The 15,848-nt window shown below is 42.5% G+C and overlaps 1 protein-coding gene across 1 annotated transcript; it reads right to left on the bottom strand.

Moving 5' to 3' along the window:
- Positions 1-1,685: 1,685 nt before the first annotated feature.
- HUS1 (HUS1 checkpoint clamp component) lies at positions 1,686-14,410 on the bottom strand. Its single transcript, XM_087766098.1, has 8 exons — positions 13,940-14,410; positions 13,479-13,606; positions 12,767-12,943; positions 11,981-12,088; positions 10,941-11,015; positions 8,738-8,837; positions 8,250-8,381; positions 1,686-7,387 (listed from the first exon to the last, which is right to left on the bottom strand). The coding sequence occupies exons 1-8, from the start codon at positions 13,989-13,991 to the stop codon at positions 7,305-7,307; spliced, it is 855 nt and encodes a 284-aa protein (XP_087622224.1). The 5' UTR covers positions 13,992-14,410; the 3' UTR covers positions 1,686-7,304.
- Positions 14,411-15,848: the final 1,438 nt, after the last annotated feature.

Genomic DNA, 15,848 nt, shown 5'->3' with positions numbered 1-15,848 from the left:
TCTGGAAATTCAAATATCGTGACTGGAATTTGGGATTTATTTTCAGCTTCCAAAAGAAATGTCACAAATCAGATCTATGAAGAAGCTTCCCATGCCACCAGGCAGACCACCTCCCTTATCCCAATTACTAATAGCTTCACAGAGCCATATCTTTCAGCTGGCCTAAACTGGCGTAACTACTGATTTCAAATGAACTAAGCTGATTTATGCCACCTGAGAGATGGCCGCTATAAATTAACAGATATTTATGAGCTGCTCAGAAGTCTAAGACCTGTGTAAAAATTATTCCATACTATTTCACAAAATTAGAGATAATGACTTGAGTTGCTAGTTTGCTTCTATGTTTTTTGAGGAGTGATAAATTCACCGAAGTGAGAGTGGTAAGTAAAATTTTTCTAGCAATTACTGTCCTGGTTTCAGCTGGGATAGAGTTAGTTTTCTTCTTAGTAGCTGGTAGAGTGCTGTGTTTTGGATTTAGGATGAGAATAATGTTGATAACACACTGATGTTTTGGTTCTTGCTGAGCAGAGTTTACACTAGTCAAGGACTTTTCAGCTTCTCGTGCTCTGCCAGGTGCATAAGAAGCTGGGAGGGAGCATAGCTAGGACAGCTGACCCAGACTGGCCAAAGGGCTATTCCATACCTTATGACGTCATGCTCAGTATATAAGCTGGGGGAAGAAGAAGGAAGGGGGGGGGACGTTTGGAGTGATGGCGTTTGTCTTCCCAAGTAACCATTACATGTGATGGAGCCCTGCTTTCCTGAGGATGGCTGAACACCTGCCTGCCCATGGGAAGTAGTGAATGAATTCCTTGTTTTGCTTTGCTTGTGCACGCAGCTTTTGCTTTACCCATTAAACTGTCTTTATCTCAACCCATGAGTTTTCTCCCTTTTACTCTTCCGATTCTCTCCCCCATCCCACCAGGGGGGAGTGAGCGAGCGGCTGTGTGGTGCTTAGTTGCTGGCTGGGGTTAAACCATGACAATTTCCAGTTATTTTGAGTGAAACAAAGGCTAAAGTTGTTCTCAGTTTTTGCTGCAAATTATACGAGTACCAGCACATGACTGAACATCACTTAAAATGCTTTAAGATCTGAATGTGATTTAACTTTTGCTTGTGTAACATAAGGCAATTTTTTCTTGTCTGCTTTCATTTTTGGAAAAGACTCCTGGCATTTGACTGATTACATTTAGTATCCCACAGTTTCCATCGCTGGAGGTCTATCTGATTCTTGAACACCAGAATAAATTACTTGGAGCTCCAGCTTGGCATGTTCCATAGTTATATGACATGCCAGTAAACCATACAAGCTCATAGAATACAGTCCTTAAATCTGTTAAGTGTAAGAAAAATCAACTAATTAGCCAATGACTTGGTACAAAAAGTGGGAAGTCCAACATTCCTTTAGTGAACTGCAATAAATTGTACTTCAGATTGTCATCAATAGTACATCACAAAGTGAGAGATTAATTAATTATTAATTAACTATGAGTTGAGCACATGTGTCCTCCCACCTAAGGAGAGCCAAACATTTATGGCACCAGCCGACACACATTCACTCAGTTTGTTTCTCTGATTATTCACTGAGACATGCGCATGAATACAAATGTTCCTGAGGAAATACCTATGAAGTGAAGGCTAGAATTTAGATTTAGGCCTCTATCAGAGAAGCTAAATGCACCAGAAATTCTTCATGCATTTATTTGCCACATATTGCACCCAGCTGTACAGTACAAAGATTCTTGTTTTACAGATGAAGCACTGAAGCGCAGAGAGGCTTAAGTCCAGATCCTGTAAGCTATTTAGCCACCTAATCTCAGTTGAGTTCAGCATCTCTCAGGGTCTGTGCCTAAATTATTTGACCTGGCTCATTCCTGATGCTTGCCCTAAAACCAGTATTTCTTCCATAGCTTACAAAGTTTAAACAATTCCAGTCTTACATTTAGGCAGTGGCAACTTGCCCATTTGAGAAATGCCATTCATGAAAGACTATAAAAAAGTCACACCTTCTCACAAGGTCCACTGCTTGTTCCTAGCTTTGTTTTTCTTAGAAGAGGAGAGCAGAGTAATACATTTTTCCACAGCTCTTTAGCACCCTCTATTGTTTTCTTTTTCTAACCAAAATTTCACTCTTTTTGAATTGTGGCATTAAAAAATAAACAGAATATATGCAAAGTCTTTTTCTAAAGCAGCATAAAAATAAGGATCAGTAATATAGTAGTATGTAACCAGAAAGCAAGAAAAACAAGAGGAGGTTATAGATAAAGTTTCCATACCAATTCACTGACTCACAGAAAAATGCTTTCTTGAAGGCAGAGATTTTTGCTACCCACTTCAGCAAAGAGTTGAGCCTATGACTGCAGAAGTTTTGTCTAATAAGACCTGAGTAGTGGCTGCAGAATTTAACCTTATAAGTGTAAACTGGAAACAAAAATACATAGCATTATACTAGGACAACTATAAACAATGTGAAATAGGTCTAAAGATTTGTTAAGTGTTCTCAAATGCCAAGCTTGTAAGACATAAGTCCGTTTTGGATGGTTACAAAAAGTGCCAAATGGATTCAGTTTGTCAGACAGTTATTCAGCCATTGCATGGCTACACATTATTATTACTTGCTACAGACTTCAAGGGGGGAGAAACCAAAAAGCCCAACACACAAATCACACACTCAAAGCAAGATTTAACTTTGAATTGGACAAAGTCTGTTTGCATGTGAAGAAATACAATTGATCTGAGGATCTTCTAGAAATTCCTTAAATCTCTGAAGCGGCTAAAGAACAATTTTCATGGCTGCCACTTAAAATGCTTGTTTCAATCAAACTCACAAACTTGCCATCATTCTCTGAATTAACTCTTATTACCTTCTAACTGAGGAATATAACCAAATATTAAAGTGGCACATATAAATTTGGATAGAGCAAAAATGTAGAGCTTGATAAAGTTTCGTGGAAGATATACAGAGTCAAAAATCAAATCCAAGAGTCATGAAGGGCCTGAGCTCGTTAACAACTGTTGTGACTGAATGCAAAGATACAAAAGTTGTTTGGGGCCAGACAGAGTTCAATGTGAACATGAATTTAAAAGCAAGTACACCTGAAAAATCAGGAGCAAGTCAAAAGCAATGTAACATGCATCTAACTTTCTCCTGGGCTTTCTCAACAGGGCAAAAGTCTTGCCAGCGACTTGTGTAAGGCTGCTCCACGGAATTGGCTCATGCCAGAACAAGACAGATGGGATTGGATGTGAGGGATGGAGAGTATCTTTGGGTCCCTGGGACAGGGGAACATCTTGTCTAAATCCCCTGTCTTGTATTTAGAATTTACCCTTCGACATTTCAAGTTTGTCTTCTTTTGTTACTTAACCCTGACAGAATCTTGGGTGTTCGAAGTCAGAGGAAATTTGATTAAATGGAAGTACTGCTAAATGTCAGACCAGAACAGATACTGCAGCATCTGAACTTAAACTCTGTTTAGCCAGGAGTGAGATAGCATGTGAAATGGCAGAGCAAATTATTTTCTGTGTTAACCCCACAGTGCCAGAATGAAATAACTGGTAAAGAAAGTTACTATTTTTCATTACTATCTTAGCAGTGGGTGGTTGGTTCAGAGAGTTCTATGCTCTCACCCTCTTCAATGCTCCTCTAAGACGTACTTTGAAAAAATGAATGAAAAGAATATAAGATAGCAGAGGTTGGTAGTGTATCAAAATGGACAGTTAACATTTACGTGTAAAGATTTCTTGAAAACCAAGGCCCTAGGAATAGGAAATTGATACAGTGTCTGATACAAAATGGGTGGGGATATTTTGGGCAATATCTAATGGCAATAGTGATGGATTTCCACTAGTTTTCAAAAGATCCACAGACAGATCAATATTACAAGCTTCTGTAAAAACCTGTTTCTGTGCTCCATAAATACCTTCCAATTTGTACTGCACCCAGAAAACTGTTTTGATTAATGTTTCTGGACAATATACTGTGCTTTAAATATAGATCAGTGGCAATCACACTACTCTGAAATGAATCCAAAGAATTACAGTCAACCCAGCCAGTCTACTGCAAGAAAGAAGCAAAACTAGCACTTCAGCAATATAGGCTGAATATAACTTCAGCATTTCTCCTATTTGCCTACTCTGTTTAAGATGCTAACTACATCTGTGCTAGGTTTTCAAGCTCTTTGATTGCAATAAATGAGTAGAGACTCCTGAGAAAAAAAAAAAATTATTAATATTTAACAACACTTTGTTGTGCTGGGACGGATCCTCCACTATCTTGTAACTTTCATTTTGTGAGAAGCACAACTGCCATGACACCCATTTCAGCCAAATAAAAGCAAATGGGGAAAGAATAGCTCTTTTTAATTCATCCCTTGAAAACAAACATTGTGTAACCTGGAGAGAACCTCACCAGAAAACACGTCAAGACTGTTCCTTCCATTGGGTGGGAAGCAGGTATGATGGAGGATGGGGTGCTCTGCCATGACTGAGTGCTGTCAGCCTGCCTGCCTGCCTTCAGTTCGCAGCATGGTATCCCTACCACCACATTATGCGCCGCTCTCCCAGTTTGGGGGCTGAGTAGGGTATGCCCTTGTCTTCCCTTCTCTATGCTAAAAGACACATTCCCTTCTGTGGGCCAGGCATGGAAGTGTGGCTATCAACTCTCCCTTACACCCAAGCACTCTTCCAACACATTTTCCTCATGCCAGGTCCAGCGCATCCCAAGATTCATGAGCCAAGGTCTAACATATCTCACTCTCCACACACACAGAGGCATGAGTCCCACACTGAAAGCAGGCAAAAATATTACAACGTAGTAAGAATCCCCAAATGGGATGACCCTTCCATGGATGGGATCTGCGCAGTGTGCTGCACACTGGTCAGAGGCCTTTTTGAAGCTGCACAACCCAGTGTTCCCAGCATCTGAAGGTAAGATTATCTATACTAACCTCTCTTTCTTTATAGTGTTACCTTTAATAAACGGTATTTTAAGTGATACTTTACAGTGTCCAATTGCCTTTTTTACTGGGATCATAACAAACCAGCACCTCCTGGTGCAAAACAGATGAAGAGGACAGGAGAGCTAGAATGCTATAAAAGAACTGAGTGATCAGAAGGACTAGAATTACATACATGGATGAAATTAGAACAGAACAACAGCAAAATGCAGCACCATTCCCTTAGGAAGCAGAATCAAAATATACCAATGCAATGTAGGAACTTGTCAGTTTAAAATGACATAAAAAGCAAAAGCTTTGACTCAGCTGCAGAGGTGTTAATGTAACAGGTGTTGGATTAAAATTAAGGCACAAACTTCCAGTAAACATACAAAAAGTACACACATAACCTTGTATACTACATACTCACGTTCACAAGCAACTGCTACAAGTATGTACCAGCACCAAAACAGGTCAACAACATCACCTTCAGCAAGAGAGTAAAAAAATCTTCTGTTGTATCCTGCTTAGCAAAATTAAGGTAGCACAGGCATACAAGTGGCTTCAATAAACATCTTGTGGTATAGAGGAGGGCTTTTCTCACTAAGAAGATGGAAAAAAAATAAAACCTATCTTACTGAAAAGGAAGTTGTCAGCAGAAGAACATATAAGGCCTTGGTACACACATTTAAGGCACAAATCAGAGGAAGGCCCTAAGAAGAGGATAGAAAAGCCCCTCAGAGGTGCACAAAGTTCAGTGGGAATCCAAGGAGCTTGTGATGCAGCTTTTCAGAGTAACAGAAGCTAGCACAGAGATACAGCAGCTTCTCTCCTATCCCTCAGTGCCGGTCTCCATCCTCTCACCAGGGCATTAACTAAGAATGCATGGATTTGGCTCCTCAGTGGGAATTAAGGAATCTGCTAGGTTTTACAAGGCAGGGACAGGAACACCCAGAATCAGTTCCCCAGCTCCAAAGAAAGAAAAGTTCATCGGCATGTAAACTCAGGGAAGGAACTGGGAAAGCAGAGCGCAGCAGGTGTTGGTCAGGGGTAGGCGAGCAGCCTCTTCAGGCCAACTTTTCAGAACGCAGATCACTTTTACTATTTGTCAAACTATTCCAATCACACAGCTTTCCTAAACTTAGAGACCTAAACTCAGTGATTTAGACTAGCAGATGTTAATCCTTTTTCTCCACATTCTTACCTTAAACCTTGGGTCTTTTTGCAGATAATAAAACAATACACAGGAACATCATGCCTGTTCTTCATTTTTCTAGTATACAACAAAACAATGTTTTAAAGCCATTTCTCTTGGCAAGACTGCTCCTAAACTTCTCTTTACAGCTGCATAGCAAATTGGTATTATTTTGCCCCCTCCAAGAACAATTCCACATTAAGATCCCAAATCTCTCACCAGTCCAAAAAGCTTCAATTCCAGATTTCTTATGTGCTAAATGCCTGCCTTCTACTGCACTACTACTATTTTAACTGAAATACAAGGTCAGGAAGCTAGAAATCTCTCCAGAAGCATAACTCAGCAATAGCTCATCTCAAATACAAATATCAGGATAACTAGAAAATTTACGTCAAGTTTTCTGCTTTCAAGATTTTCTGCCATTGGAGGCAGAAATCTTGTCCAATTGCTTCCCAAGAACATAATATTGAGGCCCTCAAGCCCACGGCTTAAGTGTTGTCTGACACTCAGTGCTGCATGACCTCAAGTCAATACGAGCAGCAAATCCCTTCCTGCACACCTCAATTCATTTTCTCTTCTGACAAAGCAAAAACACTCAACCTGAAAACCCAGAGGCTGAACATCCCACACATTCAAATAAATATTCCTAACAAAGAAGAAAAGAAAAATGCCTCTTGCCCTTTCTGGAGTTATGTATAAGCAGCACCATTAAGGAGATGAACACTTAGACCTGAAAATTCTGCAGACCTAGTGACACAACAGCCCAAGTGTCAATTGGTTCAAAACAGTATAAAGCATGCATTTGCATGAATTGCTTGATCATATCTTAAAATTTGTGAAGAACAGTGATCCTTTTCCCCCACCTCATCTTACAGAGAGGAACAGTAAGACAGCTTGAAGCATCCCAAAAGCACATACAAATTTCAGTTTCGCTCCCTGTAACACTCAGATATGCCAGCTCCCCAGCATTGTGTCTTTCACAGCATTTAACTCTTCATAAAAATGGCCTTCTGGATGAGCAGATATTTTGAATAATTTCATAAATATGGAAATAATGTCCATCTGATGGCTGCATCTAACAGCATATCACATGAGAGTACTCCAGCAACTCATGAAAGTTTTCAGACTTCGTGGAAAAGGCCTCAGATGGGAAAATGACCGAGATTCCAAAACACTCAGGCAAGTGCCGGAATAAAATACTGAAGCGAAACATCCTCATGGAGCAAGATGAAGTGGACAATTCTTTTACTTACAATATCTGTAAAGAGAAAAAAAACACAAATCCCGTTTAAAGCAGGAAAAACATGTTTAAGTTACATCTTCTACAGAACGTCACCATAAGAATACAATGCTTCTACCACTTCTGACAGAAGGATGACTAGACATATCATCCTGTAATATTTAAGTCCTTGAGGGTCTACGAAGCATTACTAAATTACTATGAAAGCTGATACCAAAAAGGAAATATGTAATGTATGGCCTATAATGCTATACCCATGATTTAAATCTTCCTTGGGAAATTCTTAGCATCGGCACTAAACCATAACACACAGATGTTCTCAGGAAAAGCATACAGAGTTATCAAAATAGGATATAAAACCCTGCATAGGCTTCCGCTAGAAAGAACATATTGTTTCTATGGTTAGAAACAGTAGCTGTATGAAAAGCATTTTGGTATTAGCATCAATTTGGTGCTGAATATAAGAAAGCATCTGAGAAAATAACCAAAACAAACATGTCAGTAAGTCCCAGTTTCTCTGCTAGAAACTAGGGGCTTTGTTTTAAGACTTTCAAAAAAATAATACCTCAAAATAATAATAAAAAATAATAACTTCAAAACAAAGACAACAAGAAGACACCCATGATTGGTCAGTCTGAGTATTCAACTTGATACTTATAAAAGGGCCTCACTTACTTTTTTATGGCTTTTTTTTTCTTCCCCAAACGCCTAAGCCCTGAAGCTTACTGCCTAAAAATAGAAATATTAAAAGTCCCCAGGTACACTAAAAAGAGTCAAGTTTCAAACAGACAAAACAGAAGATATGCTGTTCTGCTGAGACTACAAGTATGGCAAACGTCCCTCCTTAACTGGAGTTTGCAAGCAGAGCTGTTGAACTTACTGCACAATGCTTTTGTGGGATTGACCTGCTGTCCAGCAAGCAGCTGCTGCAGCTTCTTGATATCTATGCGTGCCTCAGCCATGCTTTCCAGATCTCTGCCTTGAGCAGAACTTTGACATCCATCCTCTGATGCTAAAAGCATAAGAACACAACACTTAGTCAAAACATCAGAAGGAGTTTCAACACCTATAAGGACACACCTGATAATCACTACACAGCTGGTACTCAATTGAGTTGTTTTTCAGAAACAGCAGTGCAAGGAAGAGAAAGCCCAGTTCTCCTACAAAGTTGTCAAGGATACTGGAAGAGATTCCCCCCACAAACATGAAACAGCCATTGGCCACTTTTCTTTTTAAGGTTTCTTTTGAAGACTTCGAAGTACTCGATGCTATTTTGTAAGGACTATCAGAAGGTAAGTACTGTTACCAGCATCACACTTCAGTAATGAGATCAGACAGACACAAGAGGCAACAAACAGGGAAACTTACCCCAGGGAGGATTTCCCAAGTCTTTAAAATGTGTTGTTACAGATACTAAGTCAGTTTCTATTTTCAAGTTCATTTCTCCACTCAAGTTTGCTTCAATCACCTGCAATGCAATCAACCTCAATTTTAGGCAAGCCACTTTCACACTGCAGAATTACAGAAGAATAAAGTGCAGCTTTGTTCAAATACATGCTTCCAGAAGCACTTCAGTGCCTCCACATCTCAACTGTACTTTTTGAACATGGTTTGAACATTTGAATGTTCAGCTAAAAAATGCATTTCTCATCATTCCTGTGTGAATTATCCTAGACCAACCTCCCTGAAATTACAAAAAGAAAGAAATTGAATTGCTGTCCAGTACTTTTAGAACAAGTACTGGCGTTGGGAAGTTCATGTGCTGAGCAAAAGGCTTTAGAAATAAGAGACTGAAGCTGGAGAAATGCAAGGTTTCCTGCATTTCCATCCAGCTTTTCAACAAACAGAAAGGCACCTACACAGTCCATATGATACACACAGAAAAAGCGATGCACCAAGAGCTTACCTGTAGTTACAGTGTTGCTTTCCAAGACCTAAGAACAGACAACAGCTGCACCAGAGCAGTAACTCTAAGCAGGACTTTGAACTGCTAGAAATCCTGGAAAAGTGCTGAAAGCTTTCAAATTCCATTCCGACAAAGTGTCCAACCAGAGGACTATATATGATCTTACGCAAATCCCAAGCAGATCAGAGGATTCCTAAAGCACATCTAAGCACTTCATTTCTGTGATTAGAATTCTCAGTAATTTTACAAGAGGCTCATGTCACAACCAGAATCTCCTATCAAATGGGAGATGCCCACAGACGAATGCTCCCAATGGCCAAGTACTATTTGAAAGAGCTTCTAAGCCCTTTTTGCAGCACTGATCTTGACCAGTTTTTCTACCAGGATGCTTCTACCACGAACATTTAATTGTGACACTTGATGTTTTTCTTCTTTAATAACAGAAAAGCATGTAGAGGATGCATGTAGTCTGCCTCCTCCCTTAGAGCTATCAAAGCTATTCAACGGAGATTTATTTATTTTCCTGCTTTGGAGCAAGAGGTAAGGAACTTAGGAAGGCGGGTATGTCCAGTGTTGATATGGTACCTCTTCTGAGTGTTGCTGAACACCAAAGTTCAATCCCACCACACAGCTATCCTGTGTGAGAAGAGATCCTCAAGTCCAGAAACAAAGCAGTTAGAAACTGTGCTTAGTTGTGTGTAAGCAGTTCCACTGAGGACATTGGGGAAGGAAGGAGAGAGGAAAAATGAAACCCCCAAAAGACTGACAAAGGAAAAGAGTTTGAAGTGCAGGAGTATTTGCAGGATGACTGTCACCTGCAAAACTGCCAGAAACCCAGGGTGATCTCTCAACTCTTCCAAGCCTTGGAAGACTGAGACTGTCCCAATTCCAGGATTCTCAGTTTACAAAAAATTTCCCATGTATCAAAATCGGTATGAACAACCCCAAAACCAAACTATTCCAAAGCTCTATGTTCACTTACTACCTTTCATGTCAGTCAGTCGTGGTGACTGTGAGCAACAACAACTGAAAAACAAAACAAACCCCTTTTCTGGCCAACTGCAGAGGGCTTCTTTTAATGGAAGCCCCACCAGCACTCCCGAAACCCAGGGTGGACTGGAAACCTGCCATGTCAGAGTCTAAAGCACAGGCTGACATCCAGGAGCTATTAGTAGGATTTCCTTTAAATCCTACCTCAGGTTTACCTAAAGTTCACACAGACACATAACACAAGACTCACTTAATAGGCATTTCTTTAATGCAATCATCTGGGAAGTCCCCAGCTAGCTTCCTGAAAGACTGCAATTTCTTACCAGCTATAAAGAGTGGCTCTTAGCAACACAATGCCACGTTCTTTCAAGAATTGAGTACAAAGAGCACCACTTTCCGGGAAGCCCGGGATGAGCTCTTCAATGTAAATCCTAAAATAAATCTCATCATTCTCTTCAGCCCTTACACAGTCTTCAGGTGCCTTTAGTTCAATGTCTGACCCATCCCAAAATAAGACAGAACACAGGGGGCACTAGTTTGGGCAAGAGGGAAACATGCTATGTCCAAGATAAAATAAGGTCTGTAGGACACATGCCTGAAGTGCCTTAGGGAAACATGCTATGTCCAAGATAAAATAAGGTCTGTAGGACACATGCCTGAAGTGCCTTAACTTACAATGGAATTGCTGAGATTCTTCATTCTCTCCACAACACTCTTCATTGTTTTCAGCACTGGTAGGTAAATACTGACCTAGAAAGACATAAGAACTGCATTCGCACAAATATTTCATGTGACTGGGATGTGATACATTTCTTTCTCCCTTCAATTCTATCTTATCTTGGACTCAGTTACCTATTGAGTGCAGAGAGCACAATATTTAACTGAAGTCAACAAATGACTCGGGAGCAGAGGAGCTCTTTCCCATTATACCAACAAGCCATTGCTCCAGCAATTGCTTCAGACATACTATCCCAAGTCTGTGTTCAAAATAAAGTACAGACAGGTTTTTGCAGATCAGATTCTCACACGAACCCACATCTGTGTTACTGAGCAGTTAACAGTTACTATAGCCAAAAAGGAAAGAACATGATTCCCATGCTACTGTAATCATTTCTGGAATTGCATCAGTGTAAATCTGAAATAACAGAACAAATTCATCAAGTTTCTACTGAGTCATATTTCTTCATAATTTAAATACTCTTAGCTATAGAGGTAAGACATCCACAACCTCAAATAGGAGCACATTTGCACAAAGACCTTTCCTTGCAACTCAGCTAAAAGTCAAAAAGGATATAGACAGGATATATAAAAACCAGGAGGAAGATATACTCTGCCAGGCAGGCCATGAATTTCAGAAGAACAGATTATTTGGGCCACTTTTCACAACAGCTGAAACAGTCTAAACCTGTGTGGTTTGGAGGTGCTCTTGCCTAAAGCCATGCAAGTCCTTTGCTCCTCCCTCCCTCCACCCTGAATATCACAGCAAAAACTGGTAACCACCTGCTCTGTTTTTACAGGTTCTGGACTCTCTTGTCAAGATGGAAGCCATGTCCCATCTCTCTCCAAACCTCTAGCCTCCAGCCTTCCCTCTTTCCTTTCAAAGGAAAGGAAAGGATTTTGTTTTCCTCCAAAACCCACTGGTAGTATACTCTGCAGCAATAGCATTCCACTTGCAACCTCCCCTTTCCATAGGGAATATAAAAAACAGGGCTTACATCAAAGTCTGGCACACTGGGCTCTCTGAAGTCATTCCATAATCTTCTGGGAATAATCCCCACAGGAATGTCATGTGTCACAATCCTACTGCTGCTTGATAAGGATGGCTTCAGGGAGAGAGAAGATGCTCTTGAAGTTAAAAACAGGACTTTAATTCTGAATTCAAATTTTTCAGACCCACTCTGGGAAATACTGCAACTGAGTGCCCCAGACACTCAGTTTCAGTTTTCCATAGGTTCCTATCAGTCCACTATTAAGCGGACTTCCCTTTTGAATAAGGAAGAGGTTGTGAGGTTATCAGTCATTAGTATCTATAAGCTATCCTTAGAGCTGAAGAGGTGAACCAGTGAAGAGGTGTCAACAACAAAAAAAAATTCGGAAGACAGCAGTTTGAAATGGAATGGCAGGACAATCAAAAGCAAAACAAAGCACCAAACACTACACTGAAACCTCCTTCACCTAATGGCTTCAATGAGAAGGCAATAATCCACAGAAGATTTAGAGAATGAAGGAATCAAGAAAAGCAGACATTAGAAAAAGGTGTTTCAATCACATAGCTTTCATTCTTCCTCCACCTCTTCCTTGCCTTTTGGAAAATACAAAGCTGGTTCTGTGTGCTACCAACCATGATGGCAGGAAAGGCTAGTGAAATGGCAAATGGCATGATTTTTCTTTATTTAGTTTTCCAGAATTACACCAAAGACTATGAAAGCTTCTATTTGATCTTAGGAAAAACACTTAATTTTTAAGAGCTTTTTCTTAATAATGAAGATAAAAGCACTTACTAGCTCCACAGCAACTCTGAGACAGGGACAGTGTTTGTTAGTCAACTTGATCTTCACTGCCTTAGCACTCTGGGCAGTTTTTAATGCTCTCGACAGGTTCTCAGGCATCAACTCTAAATAGATTTCATTGTGCTCTGCAGCTACTCCTTCCATCTGAAATTCATCGAAGAAATTCCCCTACAATTGTTGAAAGTTGGGAAATAAAATAAAGCAAATAAAAAAAAAAAAGACAGAGGGGCACATTTTACCTATTAGACCTTAAGCTTAGAACTGCCTGTGTACAACGGGAAGCTTTCCTCTGCCTGGCATCACCTGCAGGAATCAAGACAGGCTGCATAAGCATGAAGATCCATTGCTTCTGTCTAAACCTTCAGATCCTCCTCTAACACCAATCAGTCCTCAAAACAAGCAGTATGACGCATGAGTCACGCTGTCCTGTTTTCAGTTTTGGACACACCCTTGTGGGCCAGCACACACTGAAGCTTTACACTTAAGTGACAACCAAGGTAAAGGGGATGTCTAGCCAGAAACACCGGGCCTGTGCAACTAAAAGACAGTACTGCAAAACGAAGTGTCTTCAGTGACCAGACAGGCCTTGAGAGACCTGGTGCATCTCAGGTGAGGGCTACATGTATAAAAAATGCCTCGCACACTAGACCCAACCGCACACTCTGGTTTTCAACATGTGGTTACTGAACTTCCCCAGGCTTACCTGGCACAGCTCACACCACATACTGGTGCCTCCATTTGCTACTTTATCAGAGAGGATGAAATACAGCTTGCTGACAGTAAGGCGCAGGGTGCAGGTCTTGGCTAACTTGGCGATTGTGTTAATTACACCTGGCGGAGGGAGGGGGACGTTACAGCGGTACCTTCACACACCTCATCCCAGGGCGACAGGGGACAACTGTTCAGTCTCCAAAAACACAGCTCATGCTGCTGTGGAAACTCCCAAACACCTCGGGGCGAAGGAAAGCGCCTCACGCCGCCTCCCCCGGGAAAGGCCTCCGGGGCCGCGGCCTGGGCGCGCCGGCGCCCGTCACGGGCCGGGGGCCGCCGGCGCGCCCAGCCCTTCCTCTTCCCTTTCCCCGGGAAAGGCGGCCCCGGCCCCTCGCCGAGGCACAGCCGTCCTTCGGCCTGCCCCCCCCCCCCCCCCCGCCCTGGCATACTCACGGCTGAAGTGGTTGAGGCAGGCGAGATCTACGATCTTAGCCCGAAATCGCATGGCGGCGCCCGGCCCGCCGCGGCCCCGCCCGCTGCCGCAGCACCGCCCGCCGCTAGCGGTACGGCCAAGGGCGGGCCCGAGCAGGAGTCAGTCAGGGGAAGTGCGGCCTCTGGTCCAAGGGCTCCATGCGGGCAACAGCCATTGCAGCCGCTCTCCTGCTGCGCGGAGGCGGGCCCTGCAGCGGAGGCAGGCCCTGCGACCTCGCACCGGCGGGGCCTGGCTGGCCTCCTTCTGCAGCACTGGCGGTCGCCGGCGCCGGAGATCTCACCTCAGAGCAAAACCTCTCGTTGCCCCCAGGACATATGTATAAATCCAAACATCTGCAGGGGTACCCTCCCCGATGTCTCGTGGGATTTTCTTCAAATCCAAGGGGCCCCTTGCAGCAGAAACCATCAGCCCCTGGCAGGGGCCAGGCCAAGACTCTGCCCCTAGGCGGAGTGCTATGCCCAACGTGACGCGATGGCGAGGGAGGAAAGTAACAGTCACCTAAGTAGAGAGAACGGAGCTCTCTAACGGGCCTTTCCTCTTCCCGTGCTAGGCAGGCCACCCAGAAAGCGCTGGGCAACCGAAAGTGTTTTGAGAAAGGAGCTCTCTGTCAGACCGGGCACCTCATGCAGACAGGCTCCCTTTGCCCAGGGCTATTTCAGCTTAGTGCATGCTGTGCAGGGGTTTATGTAGAGACTGGAACAGTTCAAAGAAGTACAAAGTGAGAGGAAACCTTGCTTTACCTGTCCGTGTGCAACATGCCTGTTTCCTACAGGCAACTTGGACCTTTGCCTCTGTGGTGGTCCTGGTTCCTTGCAGTCCTTGAAAACTGCAGTATTTACAGAGGCAGTTTTCTAGTGCTGTTCTCGTAGGTTCCTCAGGGTTGCCTGGTGTGTGTTTGTCACACTGCAAGTTCCCCACATCAGCTAAATTGCCTTTCTTTCATTTGATTTTGAAATACTCTTGGGATGCTGCTCACAGGGCCTTGATGCTGTTTTTCGATACAGTCATCATGAAAAAAATTAAAGAACAAAAGAAACAACCTTGGGTCTACATGCTGACAGAAAGAGCAATAGCTTCTGGAGAGGTTATTCTCTGACTGTGTTGCTTCCAGGCCCTGTGCACTTTGCAGAAACCAGCTGAAGATTTTCCTAGAGAAACCACTCCAGTGCAGCAGGGTTCAGCAGAATCAATCCCAATTAAAATCTTCAACCAATAAACTCAGCACTGTGGTTTGATGTACACTGTGTTTTTCAGAGTAGTATTTCCCTGATAAAAGTCATCCTAACAGGATGATCGTTCAGTGTCAAATCTCTTACACAATGTCTGTGAATATATTACATCCTCGTCTTTTGCGAGTTCCCATTTCCATTGGCTGCTGTTGTCAGATTGGTCTGAGAGGCGTCATGGGGCCCATTGGTCACTAGGACCGCAGAAATAGTGCTTTATCACTCCAGGCTCTACTTTAATCAGTAGACCCCTGGCTGAGGGTATGTCTACACTGGAGAATGGGGGATGACTGTTAGGTTGTTGTGGTTTAAGCCTAGCCAGCAAGTATGCACCACACAGCTGCTCACTCACTTCTCCCTGGTGGGATGTGGGAGAGAATTGGAAGAGTAAAAGGGAGAAAACTCGTGGGTTGAGATAAAGACAGTTTAATAGGTCAGCAAAAGCCACATGCACAAGCAAAACAAACCAAGGAATTCATTCACTACTTCCCATCTGCAGGCAGGTGTTCAGCCATCTCCAGGAAAGCAGGGTTCCATCACATGTAATGGTTACTTGGGAAGACAAACGCCATAACTCCAAACGTCGTCGTCCCCCCCCCCTTCTTCTTCCCCCAGCTTTACATGCTGAGCATGATGTCATATG

This window comes from Nipponia nippon, unplaced genomic scaffold (assembly GCF_047370975.1).
Source record: "Nipponia nippon isolate SJK-2023a ecotype South Korea unplaced genomic scaffold, ASM4737097v1 scaffold_1, whole genome shotgun sequence".
Taxonomy (NCBI): domain Eukaryota; kingdom Metazoa; phylum Chordata; class Aves; order Pelecaniformes; family Threskiornithidae; genus Nipponia; species Nipponia nippon.
The sequence above is the reverse complement of the archived record's forward strand: the minus strand, read 5'-3'. Positions and strand labels throughout refer to the sequence as shown.